At 41.9% G+C, this 14,991-nt stretch overlaps 1 protein-coding gene across 2 annotated transcripts in view; it reads right to left on the minus strand.

Annotated features, from left to right (window-relative positions):
• Positions 1 to 1,130: 1,130 nt before the first annotated feature.
• Positions 1,131 to 14,991, minus strand: part of igsf9ba (immunoglobulin superfamily, member 9Ba) — a 76,182-nt gene continuing 62,321 nt past the window's right edge. Inside the window, exons 16-20 of one of the 2 annotated variants that reach the window (XM_080889791.1) lie at positions 14,789 to 14,950; positions 14,412 to 14,457; positions 11,162 to 12,787; positions 5,817 to 5,947; positions 1,131 to 5,732 (exon numbers count right to left, since the gene is read on the minus strand). In XM_080889791.1, coding sequence (XP_080745917.1) covers positions 5,524 to 5,732; positions 5,817 to 5,947; positions 11,162 to 12,787; positions 14,412 to 14,457; positions 14,789 to 14,950 — 2,174 coding nt within the window. In that variant the 3' untranslated portion in view covers positions 1,131 to 5,523. Of the gene's footprint in view, positions 5,733 to 5,814; positions 5,948 to 9,570; positions 9,617 to 11,161; positions 12,788 to 14,411; positions 14,458 to 14,788; positions 14,951 to 14,991 lie in introns of those variants that run through there. The other variant, XM_080889792.1, reaches the window with a different exon arrangement.

A 14,991-nucleotide genomic window follows, 5' to 3' on the forward strand; every position in this document is an offset into this window, starting at 1 on the left:
TTTAGTTTATTAGCTGGTTTCCTGGTGGAACCTTGTTTGTACAGTTACACCGTTTATGAATTTGTGCTAATTAATTAAGGCGATTTTGCCACCTTTCACCGATTAAAGCTGCTATACTTACCACCCCTGTCCCTCTCATATCCTGTACTTATGCCACATTAAAGGATTTACCAGACAAATCCAAAATGTATTTGGGTCTTATCATCTAACTCTGAGGCAGAAAACTGCCGATATGTAAACATGTTATTTAAAATGGTCTTTTTGTATTTTATTTTGGGCTATATCATTCATCATATCATAGTATCATTGTAATGAATATCTGATGCTCCCAGGCCTCGGGTAAACTGTGGTATTTACCACTATTAGGCAAATACTCAATGTTAAATAATGTTTATTCATTTCTTTAAATAAAAACACCCTCACATTTGCTTTATTGACTTACACAAAAAATGCCATAGTTTAAACAGCAGGAATAAGATACAAAGCAATTAACCCTGTCTATTCAGCAATCTTTGTGAAATGCAGGTGACGTCGTCTGTTTGACCAGCGGATTAGGTGAACTTTTATTTTCCTAAGGTGTATGCAGATGGCTTTGCATTTGTTTGCTTCCAAGCATGCCAGAGGGAATTTGAACAAAAGCACAAAGGTCAGTGTGACAGACCTCATCCTCTTTCAGGTTATTTGTCTTCCTTGTTCTGGCTCAGCCGCAGGACAATTCATTCCTCAAAGTCTGGGTGGGGATATTAATCATTGAACAACAAGCATGCATTTGAACAGAGTCTTTGATCTTCCTTGGTTGTGTCTGTCAGATCTAAGAGTACATTCACAGGATAACTTTTATTCTTTTTTTTAATTCAAGAAAAAAGGTCATTCGAAACCTGGCGCTCCTGTAATCATCCTGCTCATGTGTCCTAAAATAAAAAAAACAACAACAACAACAAAAAGGAAAAAAAACCCTGACCTGATTAAGCTGCTCATATCCCATCCTCACTCTCTGCCCAACACTTACACCCTGTGTCTAGCGTATGAACTACAGCATCTTCTTCACCGGTCACACAAAACCACAGAAAAAACAGGACCTCTTTTGATTTTTTTATTATATCAAAATACAAAAATTTGAGAGGAAAATTTCATATGGGACTAAACGTTTGAAATGATATGGTGACATGAACACAACACTGCTTTCATATTCTCACAGACATGCCATAGATAGAGCATAGAGCATGTGCTAAGCCCATGCCTACGTCATGACGAGCCACCGGGAGTGAGCCTGTGCGTTTTCCCTATAAAGGCTTGAGATGGCAACGACTGCCGCTGTACATCCAAGGCCAGTTGGTAACGGCCCAGGGTGGTTTTTACATCATAGTTCATTCAGGTTTCAGTTTTACTCAATAAAGAAACAAGATCCATGGCAGTTGAACATGAAGAGTGAGTAAGACATGATCTGAGACGAATTCACTGGAGAGCAGTGGCAAATGAGAAAAAAATGTAATACAAATATTATACATAAGGCTTTGGTACAGCACCATACAGTATGAGTTAATTGCTCACAAAAAGTTAAGTGAAGCATAAATACCTGATGCGGTGACAGAAAAGAAAGACAAGTCTAAAAAACTGACCAAAAACAAAACAGAAACATCAGGTCATTGTTGTTGTTTTTTTTTTTAAAAGAGAAAAAGTAAAAAGAAAAACAAAAAAAACAGACAAATGTTTTTGCTTTGAATTATTTACATATGAACATTATGGAGACAGATTATGCACATAAAAAAACAAAATAAAAACATATAATACAGCATGTAAACATGTGATGTACAGCACAGAGTTCAGTGGATGGAAGTGAAATGAAATGTAGTAAATTTTCTTCCTTTAATTAAGCACTACTTGGTTTGCTTGAGTATGAGCATTAGCTAAAACAGTCAACGATGTAGTGCTTATTGTAGCCTACGATAATAATACATTCTAGTTCTCAGTGCTGGTACACAAAAACAGAGAATATAGAAAATACTACATATTTCTATTTTCCGTCCAATAACAACCAGCTCGGATGTCCATGAATGATTGCTAAATAGGCGTTTTTGTATTGTCTCTACATGCAAGATTAATACAATTTAAAAAAACGAAAGGAAAAAACCAAATCTCTTCTAAGTATCATCCTACCAGCACCTAGTGATGCACTAAAAGCTGTAAGCAGAAAAATTGAGAGAAAACAAACGAATCAAAAAACAAACAGAAATGAGCTAACAGTACATCCAAAGCAGCCCTCTTAAACACTGTACATGTTTCTGTTGAAGATGCAAGGAAAACAAAAGAGAGGGAAAAAAAGCCCGGAAGACAACATCCATTCTTAAAAACCCACGAGGAAGAGGATGTATGAGCTTTCCCGATTCCTTTCTACGAGAGGGATAATTACAAATGTGGACTGGTGACTACCCATGGCTATACTGTACAGTACTAGTAGCAATTCTACCTTGAAAAAAGGTGGCGGTGTGACATGAGACGGTAGCGCCCCTGCAGTCGTGTGCTTGAAAAACAGTGCTGTTAACCAAAGACCTACAGGAAGTGTGTAGAAAAGATCCCCTCGTGATCTGATGCTCTTAGATTCCTTCTCATGTGTCCTGTGGCGTGTACTAATCTAAATTAGGTTATGTTTCTCCTTTTAGGCTGGGTTAATAGTCTCAATATCAGCACAAACATCGTTTAGAGAGGGTACCTTGGAAGCACAGACAGACATTGCAAACACGCTATAGAAAACAAGTCGTCTTGAGTTCATCTGAATGTCACAAGTCTCTATTATTTGAGGTTACACTACTAGTTTCCAGTATTGTCTATCACTGTCTTCACACCATGATACCGTTAACGAAAAGGGCCTAGAGTGTCTAGTTGCTCAAAAACACCAGGGGCCGACGGAGTCGCTTGTGGAAACAGGGAACGGAAAAAAAATCTTCAGACCTCTATTCTACAGCACCACAAAGTTAAACATAGCACCAAGTCGTAATGTTCAAAGCAACTATGCCCTAACACACGTTTCGTCATCGAACTAATGTAAACACAATTTCCTCCACAGCACGTGTTTTACAGGACTCTAGCATGTCCTCGACTCTTAGAAAAAAAGTTTATTTGCTTTGGACACGTGAAGGCGAAGAGATCTGGAGTGAATCTACAGGTGTGCTCGTGAACGGGCGAAATACAGGATTACTTTGTTCCAGAAATATTATAGTAGAGGGCAACACACTTCTGCTCCTAAAGCTTTTTCCAATGGGCATTCACGTACTATACATCAGAGAGAATACTAATCAACTTGTGCAGCCAGCGGGCTATGGCAATAACACACTGTACGGTACTAACATGAACCTTTCTTTTCTTCTCAGATAAAATAACGTCTGCTAAAGTATGACAAATTAGGCACCTTAAAATGTTTTAAAAACATTATCCACTTAAAGCCGTACTGTAAGCAAATACTTTTATATATAATCTAATTTCTTTTTCCGTGGGATCCTTTTCATACATCCTCATACAAGAACGTGTTCCTGTAAAACATGGTTTGCGTCATCTTTACAAATACAATACACACCATGTACAGTACATAACAAATATAGATTTTTTTTTTCCTCGTATCTTACACGAAACCAATTTCTGGCGCTCGCCTTCAGGCAAGCGCCGCTTTCTCGCTCGTCAAAAGATTTCGGCGAGCAGACGTGGAGTCGAGTCATTCGCGCGGATTTTTTTTTTTAGCTGGAAACCTTTGAGTCGTTATTAGGAGAAGAACTGTTTGATATGTCTCGGTGACAATACGATGATAACTGCTTTTCCTCTTCTGCAGATCAAAGCGGGGACTTGGCTCAGAAACCGTGTGGGACTGCATACAGGAATTTGGACTTGATGCGCCAACTGGTCACCTCACCAATCTCAGCTACACTAGAAGCAATAATGACGGGTCATTCAATGTTCTGTGACATTGGGACATTCATTTCCTGTACAGCAAAACATACATTCAGTATCGGTTAGTGTCGAAAAATCAACAAACACACAGAGAAGTAGCTAGCAAGTAATCTACAGTTGGTAAAGATAAACAGTCAAGGTGGCCGTCGTTTGAATATTTCCCATTGCTTGTTAACAGCTTTAGAAACAATCACATTCTCCTCTAAGAGCTACTGCTAAACATTAACATCCTCGCTGTACTGCTTGGTTATTTTTGCATCAAATCTTTTGCATGTACAGTGCAAAAATGTGTCGATTTATTTGCCTTTTCCCCCTCCTAATCTGACTGTGCGCATTTTTTAAAAAATTGTTTTTCATAGGTTTTAATCTGGTTCTATCCTATTATTTGGATATACACAGTTGAAGCACAAGCCCATGTTAAAAGAAAACAAAACAAGTGTTCATGCATCTTCCGTAGCGATTTCTCTCGTGAGTCCTTGGCAGAAAAAGTAAAACCACACACACACACACGCTATCGGACTCCCTCACTCCTACAGTGAGAGAAGCGTGAGAAGGCGAAGAAAAAGGCAGTTTATGTTCGAAAAAATAAGCAAACACAACAGATAAATACAAGGCAAAAACAAAAAGGCACCTCGAGCTGTGCCGCGTTCCACAAATGATTTCCTTAATAATGAAATACATACAGTACAGTTCACAATTTGTCACCCCCGTCCCTCTGACCCTTCAAGTCCAACCTCCGCTGAGCATCTGAGTCCCAAGTTAGTTTGAGCGATCTCGTGAAGGTTATGATCTTTGTCTTAACGCAGCGCCGCAGTGCTGTAAACACACTTGAACCATCGCGCAGTAAAATGAAGACGCCTTCCTCTAATTGTTGGCATCAGGTCACAAATCAAAACAAACACAATATGCTAGCTTTTACTGGTAATAAAAAGCTTCTAAAGTAGATAAAGTTAGGCCATATTATCCGTTTGAGAGAATGAGAGTGGCGTGTGATATAAACCTTTTTATCCATATGTAAAAAGGTCAAGTACGTACAGTATACCACAAGAATTACAGCAAATCTGCGTTTACTCTGAGGTATATTTGTGGTAAGAACCCTGTGTTTAAATACTGAATCTATTTGTATTGTAGGAAAGGTAGACTCATGTCCCTGCCCGAGGACGCACCAGGCTTAACAGTACGCTGTATCACTGAAAAACCTAAAGATATGGACCCCTCAATGACCAGTGAGTGAAAAATCTTGAACGTGTTGTGACATACTCAACCAACACATTTTTTTATTACTGTAGGAGGAAGCTTAATTCCCTTGTTTTACTATTTATATACATTATATATTTTCAGAGCATTTTCAAGTGAAATTCCTCAAAGACAAGTTGCAGTGACAACCCGGAAAAGCCATTGTTCTTGTCTTCCAACCCCGGAGTATTCAGCTCAATGTTTCCCACTCCCCGAAACGCAGATTAACTTTTTAAGGATTATAAGAAAGGTATTCGTTTGATATTTGGGTAGAGCAGGACGTGCTGAGGTGGGATTTCTCAGGGGTGGTCAGTTTAGTCGAGTCCAATGGCTTGTTGGGCACACGGGTCAGCGTAGAGTCCCATAATTTGGGCCCTCTGAGTCTGCACTGGCCAGAATGCCTGTCTGGTCCTCCTCGAACTGCCTGCGGCGCAGGAAGGAGGTCAAATAGAGATAGGGGTTCTTCTTGTTTTGCTTTTTCCTCTTTCTCGGGAGGTTAAGATCCTCTCCCTCTTGGGGTGTCTGAGATTGCTGCTGGGTCTGAGAGAGAGACGCACCTGAAAGAGAGGCAAAGGACTCATACACAGGACGGCCGTTTGATCGGTAATCTTTTGTGGCTGCTCTCCGATCGTCAGACAAACCTGTTCTCCTTCCGGAGGTTGTGTTGTTATTGTTGTTGGCAGCCACTCCCTTGGCTTTAGTAATACAGTGTTGTAGCAGTGCTGGTAAGCTCTCAGACCCGGCAGTATCGCTAGACGCACCTAGAGGTTCCCTGAGAAGATGAAAGACACAGCACACATTGTTCTGGATTAATCCAACAGTCGTGTTCGGTCACGTCTCAGAGAGAACAGACAAAATGGCACTTTCATTTCTATTTCCAGAAGGTGCTATCATATGATTTGATGAGCTCTTGAACTTCTACTGAGAGCCCTTTCACTAAGATGATGAATTTCCACTTTCTATCTGCGGTGATGGATGAGAAAAGTTAGATACAAAGAAAGAAAGAGAACGAAAAAGAGAAAGAAAGAATAGTTGACTTAAGGTGGCAGTGGAGTTGGTGAATTATTGGCTATACATTTGTTTTTCTTAAACAATCATTATGTTAAAGACCCACTCTGGGATTTATAATTAAAGTGTATTTGTTCTCAAATTCAATTCATTCAATCAGTTCATTTTCTTCTGATTTTGGTGGAATAACACTCTTTAAAATCTGGGATTTCATCGAGTCTTAGAGACAAAACTATAAAAGAAACGTGCTAAGTTTACAGCAAGCTTTCGCTTTAACATTTGGGTCTTTAAATAGTGACTGCTTCAGAAATGCGAGCAATATTGGCCTCTTTGCTGTATAAAACTCATAAAATGAAAATAATTTCTGGAACTTGACAGTTCCTGTACCAATGAAGTCGTCTAAAAAAATTGTACAAAATTCTCTATTAGCGCTATTTTTACTAGACCGTAGGTTCAGGGGTCGGCAACCTCTGACCGTCACCTGCGTCAGCACACAATCTCGTTTTCAAGTAGTGGCCCGTGAGACGGACAATGGTTCAGAAAATACAAACTACCAATCAAAATTTGGGGTCACTTTTTCAAACGTGTTCAGCTGTGGGCTGAAGAAATGTGTGCCTTAAATATAATGTGTAAGTGGCGGTTGCCCTGTTGCTAAACGTTACTAATAAAAGGGCTTCTTGTTATCTTGTTTTGGTGAATCAGCAAAAGACTTGCTGACATGGTAATGTGACTTTACAAGCACCATACAGTTCATGCTGAGAGGTCTTTAGGCTGCCATACAATCCTCCCCTGTCCCTCAGATATCTTCAAGTGCATGACACAGAAATGCTGATTTAGTAAGTGCAAATTGGGCTTAAATTGAAAGAAATTAATGGGTAAAATTACAGAAAAAGGTCTGGTAGCTCATTTCCCTGGAATTATAAAATGTAATGTAATAAAGTTTTTTTCTGTTAATTCACAGAAATTTCTATCCTGTAGCAAGAGTACTGACAGGGACTAGAAAGAGACAGGATATTTCTCCCATACTGGCTTCACTTCATTGGCTCCCTGTTAAACCCAGAGTCAAATTTAAAATAATTTTCATCACATACAACGTCTTGAATAATCAGGCCCAATCTTATCTTAAAGACCTTATGGTACCATTTCACCCGAATGCAGCACTGTGTTCTCCCACTGCTGGATTATTTGTGAGTATTTAAACACAGAATGGGGAGCAGAGCTTTCCGCTTCAAGGCCCTCTTCTGTGGAACCAGCTCGACTTAAAACATTTCTTTTTGATAAAACTTATAGTTACGGTTCGATCACACGACCCCAAATCCTTCTTTAGTTATGCTGCAATAGGTCTAGGTTGCTGAGGGCTTCCCATGATGCACTGACTGTTACTCCTCACTCACCCTTTTTTTCACTCACTATATGTTTATACACCACTCTGCATTAGTTATTATTAATCTATTTTTAATATTATTCCACATCATGTCTTTGTCCTGTCTTCCTCCCCCCACCCCGTCAGATGGCCGTCTTTCCCTGAGCCTGCCTCTACTGGATGCTTCTTCCTGTTGAAAGGGAGTTTTCCCTGATGTTGCAATTTGGGGCTATATAAATAAAAGTGAATTGAGTTTTCTCTGTTATTTAAATGTTTATTTATTCCTTAGTTGCTTTAGTACAGTATGAATGGACATGGGAAGATCTTTGTCAATAGGAAAAGCCAGTTAGAAGTTCAAAATCTATACACTCCTTTACATTCTCAAGAGGGCCAAATTGGAGTCTTTAACGGGCCGATTCTGGCCCCCAGTCCTTATGCTTGACACCCCTGTTTTCAACTCAAAGTCAGAGAAGATGATTACATAAAAGAGGCTTTAATTAATTCCTTTAACACTTGCCTCTGTCCACACTAACTGTTGCTTACTTAATTACTGGGAAAATTTCTGTATTTTACTTATTAGTCAGCTGCATCGCAGCTATGGCTATAATTTTGCAACCCAAACTGTGCATATAATATTATAAAATTGTAGATGAGGTCAAACTTATCATCATAAAAAAAGGTTGCCAACCCCTGCAGTCCATTTATGTACTCTGCATTTCTCTGATTGCTCTGCATCCTAACATGAAAGTTCTGCACATTTCAAAAAACCAGAAACCAGAAAACACACAGGAAGGTGTTCCTGAAACCTTGAGAACTATTTTCATTTCATGAGTGATGCATGCGAAGTTGAATGAAAATAATTAATTAATCAGCACAAAGTAATCACATCACGTTAAGGTATCCTCACTTCCAGTGGTCTGCTTAGAAGCAGTTTTACCTCGTACTGGAATACGCTTGTTGTACTTTTGTTGTCCATCTCTCTCATAGAAAGATGCAATAAAGTTAAATAAAAAAAAGTCCAATAACCTCACAAAAAGTTAAGCTTGTGTTCACGAGGCTCACTGTTGGCTCTTTGCCTTTCAAAGAACTGAATGCAAACAGCGTCGAACCTGACTTAATGCTTTCATTAAGTCAGGTTGTCGCGCCAAACATGTATTGTTTCAAAAGGCATGGGAACACAAAGCTTTAGAGATGCTGTCCATCATTTGTCACTGTGGAGAGAAAGATTGAGAGCCATTAGCAGAGAGGGGGAGACAAATCGGAGAATTGCAACAGTCCTGGACAGTTAGAGAACATTTCCATTATCATCACATAAACTGTGTGCCGAGGCAACAGTGTTAAAATATTGCTCATTTCCATAGACATAAACACTATACAGCACACTTTCAGAAACATGAACACTGCGTACAGAGGCTTCACCATGCTGACGGGAGGAGATGGCAGGTAGAGGAAATGGCCGTTAAAGAACAAGTCACATGACAGGAAGAGGAAATGGCCATTAAAAACAGTCACATGACAGAAAAAACGAAAGCACTCAGGACAACAAATGTGACAAAGAATTTAGTTTGAGAATTGTTGTTATTTGTTTGGTTGTAGAGAGAAGTTTAGAGAATGCATGCATGGCATTTTGCACATGGAACAAAACTTTAAAGGGGAATACTCCAGTCTATCATTCATGTGCGTCCTCTATTGATTCAAGGCTTTTTCTTTTTTTTTTTTTAGTGCAGGGAAACATGTCTGCGTTCAAACAATGAAAAGGACAAAATCAAATGCTTCTCCACAATCCAAAACCACTCCTCCTGCTTGCTCACAAGCCTAATTACTGTAGCCTACACCACAGCAGGCTTACTCTGCCTTGAAACTGTATTGACAAATGTGTCCTGCAGTCATTATTACCATTAGTTGCACTTCACTTGAATCCAGCACAGAGGCACAACCCAAAGCGATTCCCCTTTAAAGGAGAGAGTGATTAGAGCCCTCCCCCTGCTGACCCCTCCCCTCTCAGACATGGGTCCGACCCTTACCTATTGCGGCGTAGGGGACCGGGTCACAACAACGCTGCCCAGATAGCTGAGATCAATCAAAAACAAATCAGGTAAGACCCTTACCCTCTAAAAAGCAGCAGCCCTATAAGCTACTTTCCCTTAAAGGCCAGTGATAGTGCAGGAGCGAGTCTCTGCTGCATGGCTTTAGCTACCATGTGATTGTAGCTTCTAGGGTAGTGAGGTGGGTGTGAGGGGCCACAGGAGTGTGTGCAGTAAAGAAACTCTACGGGGTGTAGATGTGTTTAAATGTGGGTGTAAAGCATAACATTTCCTCCTTTATGTAGTAAATGTGCTCAGCCACTGATCTACCAATACTACGAGAAAAAAAATCTATTGTTCTATTTAAGCGGGTTAGTCGGTTTTTATCCTTACGGATGCCACTTTCTAATAATGCAGCCATTATATGTTATATGCCTTATAACTTGACACTAATTATTTTTGAATATATTAATTTAATGGTTAATAAATCACTCTGCAATACATCGGATTAAAGTGAACTATTTTGCCAAGTCATCTTCCTCAAAACACTTCGTTTGCCTCTTTAGCGCTCCAATTTTGGACCTTCTAGAAAAGTGGGAGTCCCAGGATATATTTAACATCTTACTTTTTATGATCAAGTGACAGACACAGAGCCTTCTATTTATGACTTTACTATTATAAATACAACTCATCCAACTGTATAACTATAGACCAGATGGTTTGTTATCCATCCTTATAAAGTATTGATAAGTTGAGATTATGGCTTCATTATTTGTTTATAAATTGTTTACTAATTCTTTTTAAAACAATCTTATTAGTTTATGAGCAAGAAGCGAAAGTTAATGAATAACATAACACAATGAGTATGTGTCAACTACTAAATGTGTACAAACTACCAACTGCTTTGTTTTACACTTTCTTTCCATCGCTAAGCTACAATATAGACTTTTACAATTTCAATCTTCTTCAACAAAGAAGAAAAGTGTTCTGCTACAAGCGGCTATAAGCTACTAGCTCTAATATTGGTTGAGTTATGAATAAGTAAGCAATTTATTATCCATGAATAAATAGTCTGGAAGGTGACAGAATAATGGTATAAATAATAAATGTAATTGTTCATTAAATGTACAGTAAATTGTTGAGGTTAAACCTATAAACACTAGTTTCATAAACCGACCCGATTTAATATAATTTATACTCAGTTTTTAAAATACTTTAACTCAAAGATTTTAGATTCAACATGGGAAACAGAAAAAATGGCTTTTAAAGTTGATTTAAGTTTGAATTATGATCAATATTTCATCGATTCTATTGATTACGAGCCATCAGTACTATATACAAAAATACATGATCTTAAAATCACACTGAGCTTTCACATGCTATTCAATGTTAATGTTTAGATCATTTTTAATGAACTGACACAATGTGTGCTAAATGCAATTACATGCCTTCTGCATATTAAAGTACAATATGCATCTTAATTACTTCTTAATGGAAACATCAAAGTGATACTGAGGATATTTAGCGAGCAGACGAAAAGTCTCCTCCTTAAAAAATGTGTGACTATTCTCTACTGCAATGGATCACCTACCCTGAGGCTGATATCTGGAGCTGGGAGGGCTCTGAGGGTAGCATCTCCTCCTCTGTCCTTCTCTGGGATGGCCTCTGCCCGAAAACATCCCTGCCCTCCGGAGGGGGAGAGGGGGATTGGGAGGGGTAACTGGCTGCAGTGGAGGCATAGGACATGTGGGCGTGGTAACTGGGGCTGGGTTGCTTGGCGCCCTGGCTCTGAGTAGGAGAGGCGGTCAGGGAGGACCTCCGAGAGAAACTGACAGTAGCCGAGGGCTGCAGGGTGATCTCAGGCATCTCCAGAGACCGAGAGGTGCGGAGGATGCTGGGGCGCGGAGGAGGCCTTACAAGAATATCTGGGGAACCCGGCTGGGTGCTAAGTGGGCTCTGGGAGAGTGGAGAGAGGCGGGAGGGTTGGAGTACTAGTGGGGGTAGGCTGGGGTCTGCCCGGCGCCCCGCCCTCGGGCTGAGCCAGGACTGAGGGCTACTACTGGGGGCTGTGCTTGGGCTCCCTGCACGGACTGCCGGGTCAGGGTAAGGCAACACTGGTACACCCACACCGTGGGCCGTGTGTCTGAGCTGGCCGAGACTCTGGGCCTGTTGCATAGCTAAACGCCTAACCGGAGGCCCTGGGGGCCTGTCTCTGCCTGGGGGAGCCACAGGAACCTCCAGCTGCAGGAGTCCGGGGCTTATTGGATCCTTTAGGTGTGGGAGGTGCAGGCGACTGGGAGGGAGAGAGTGAGGAGGATATGGGGGTGGGTCAGGGAGGTCCTGGGGGTGATGTAACGGATGGTGAGGTGGATATATGAACCGTGGACCTTCTAGACCCAGGAAGGGTAACTCATGAGGCTGCCAGCTTTCAGGTGAGCGAGAAGGAGGGCTGTGTGTGTGAGACAGAGAATGGCCAGAGGCAGTGTACTGATGGTGCTCCATCTCTCCACTCTCCTCGGGGATGGAGGGGTAACCAAAGGGCCCCTCGGCGGTGCCTGGGGGTGAGGATAGAGCGGAGCTACGTGGGCTGATGTCAGGCATGTAGAATGGTGGTGGAATCCCTGATTCAGCGCGGCTGCCTAGATACCCATAGAATGGGCCTTGGGGAAAGCCCCTGTAGCGGGAGGCCGGGGCCTGCCCTGAGGCGTGAAGTGCACTGCCCTCTGCAAAGCTCATACCTTCCATGGGCCTGTGTAGGCGGGGGCTGTAGGTGGGGGGCTGCGTTGACTCCAGGCTCGAGGACGTTGGGGAGAGCTGGGGCCGCAGCGTGGGCATGATGGGCGGCAGAGGCCCTGGGTCAAAATCATTCTCCTCATCGGACTGCCGGAACTCAGGGTACATGTCAGACTCCTCTGCGAAGGGGAAGCCCTGGATGCGGCGGGGAGGTGGGCTGGTCTCCATGACGAAGCGGCCATCGGGGCCACGGCTTATCAGCTCAATAGGCGTGGTGACCTCTGCCTCATGTTTGGACACACTGTATTTCTTGCTGGCTATGGCACGCTTGGTTTTCTTGTAGAAGGAGAGCTCTTTTTCTTTTTCTCTCTGAGGACTCGGGAGCTTCCTGACATACAGGCCCGGACCGTGGGAACCCTCCGACGAAAGAGAACGGGGCCGAGATGGAGGGGAGCTCTCTGGACTTATCTTCCCCGATGATAACCTGATAAAAAAAATAAAAATGCAGACACAGAATGCCGGCTTAATTTAACACATAACAGATGAAGCGGATAGTGGTAGGAGTATTTTAAAACAAATCCCCAAAAATCTCTGATACTTGAAATAAACTGATATGATTGCGGTTTGTAAACAGATGACACAGTAGAAAGCCAAAGCGCTCGATCAAGGCAGCCATAATGAACTTCATTACGGTATAATGGCCAGTTTATGGCGGCAGCAGACTCCTGATAGGGGCTGCAGCTAATGAACCAAAGAGTGACGGGATGAGAGAAAAGCCAACAACGCAACCATGACAACCGTATCACAGATCTACTGAGTCTACATCTTCTTGAGCAGACGTGAGACCAATTTCCATATGCTGCACCAAATGGTGATGTGTGGAAAGCAGATGACATCTAACCAGGCCTCATTTGCCCACACCAGGAGCAGCATACTCGACACTTACTGTACTGGGTCACTGAATGCATCGGGTAGACATCAATTAGAATGTGAGTGCATATACACAGTACTGTACTGTACATGCAGCTGAGCTAGTGCAATTTAATCCCTGTATGGTGCATGGAAGTCTGTGCATGCAAATAGTAGGCACCCCTACAACTACAAATAATCACTGTGAGCTAATCATTTCTATGCAATGCATTAACCATGCAGCCAAGCCAGTGCAGTGCAGCACACTCTGTATTTTGGTGCAGGCAGGCACTCACAGGGGGCTGGCCGGCGGGGGCAAGAAACTGCTCCTGGCAGGCTCGTCCCAGCAGGGCTCTACCCCTGGCAAGGGGGTGAGAGGAGGCCTGCGATGGGAAACAAACGACACGGGCCTGGTTCATCTTTAACTATGCTACTTGCTGGAAGGACTAAGTGTAAACTCCCTGAGCAGCCTGGACCATTTCATGAAAAAATAGAAAGAAGTAATCTGATACTGATGTTTTAGGTTTTAAAGTCACAAGCAAACATACATTTACTCTGCAATGGGATTTACACAGATTAGAGTCAGAAAGGAGCTTCTTTTGAGATTGAAATGCAGTCATACATGTACACAAGATATACAGACAGACAGGTACACACGTGTAGCTGATACTGTACAAAGAAACAGCATCATTAAACACTGAGAATCATGCAGAAAGCAGACAGTGTTAAAGAATACAGATGGATCAAAAATCAATACACATACTGCAGCTTGAGCACTCTGGGTAATGTGCTTAAAATGCAGACTTTGCTGCTTTGAACTCTCCTTAATTTTTCCCGTGATCCGCTAGAGGTTGCTACTGTTCATGTTCTTTTACACCTACCAAGAAGCCCAATCATGTCATCAATGGGGGTTTTTTTTTGGTTCATTTTCAAGACTTTCCTCAGATATACCATGTTAGATACTGACTTGTTGTTTAAAAGCACTGGAGAAAACATGCTGAGGGTAAAAATCAATTCTTCCCAGTAGGCTCCAAAAGGTATTTTCAGGTGACAGGTCAGAACTGAGTGTTATTTAATGTTAACGTGTATGACTTGTCACAGCATGCAAGGGTACAGATAGTTATAACAGGTGTAAGAGAGGACGAACAGTAGTGGCGACCTCTAGCAGACAGGAGAGGCTCTGGGGTAGCTTTACTTACGGCGACTCAATGCTTTTCCTGAAGTGTGTCACCGACAAGGGAGGATCTGAGAGGACAAACACATTTAAGTTTAGGATTTTCTCTAATGAACACCACAGGTAAAAGTCAGTCACAGGGATGAATTATGAGACAATGAGCTTCTGGGCGCAGACGATAAAGGACCCCCGCCCAGCAAAACAAAAAGCAAGACAGACTGAAAAAGACCAAAAACAACTGCAAACAATTTACTTCTTAGCTACTCTTTGTTGTCATTTTTTATCTCTTTGTGCTTGCTTTGTGTTTTTCTTTGTGCCTCTGAGCCCATTGATAAACCCATCCATGGTCAAACATGAACTTTTACCTAATCTATGTAAATTTAAGTGAAAGAGGAGACTAACCTGGTTTGCGCTTGAGTTTGCGACGGTGTTGCTTGTTGACAAAGCAAGCTGCTAGAGTGCTGAACAGTACCGCCGCTGCCAGAAAACAGATAGTTGCCACGACTCCTGCCACCACAGGTCGCGCCAAACCCTCATCGGGCAACTCTGGAGCAGGGAAGGGATCTGAGAGCATAAAAGGAGATATGGAGTAACAACTTAAAAAT

Source organism: Rhamphochromis sp. 'chilingali' (genome assembly GCF_963969265.1).
Source record: "Rhamphochromis sp. 'chilingali' genome assembly, chromosome: 8".
NCBI classification, from domain to species: Eukaryota; Metazoa; Chordata; class Actinopteri; order Cichliformes; family Cichlidae; genus Rhamphochromis; species Rhamphochromis sp. 'chilingali'.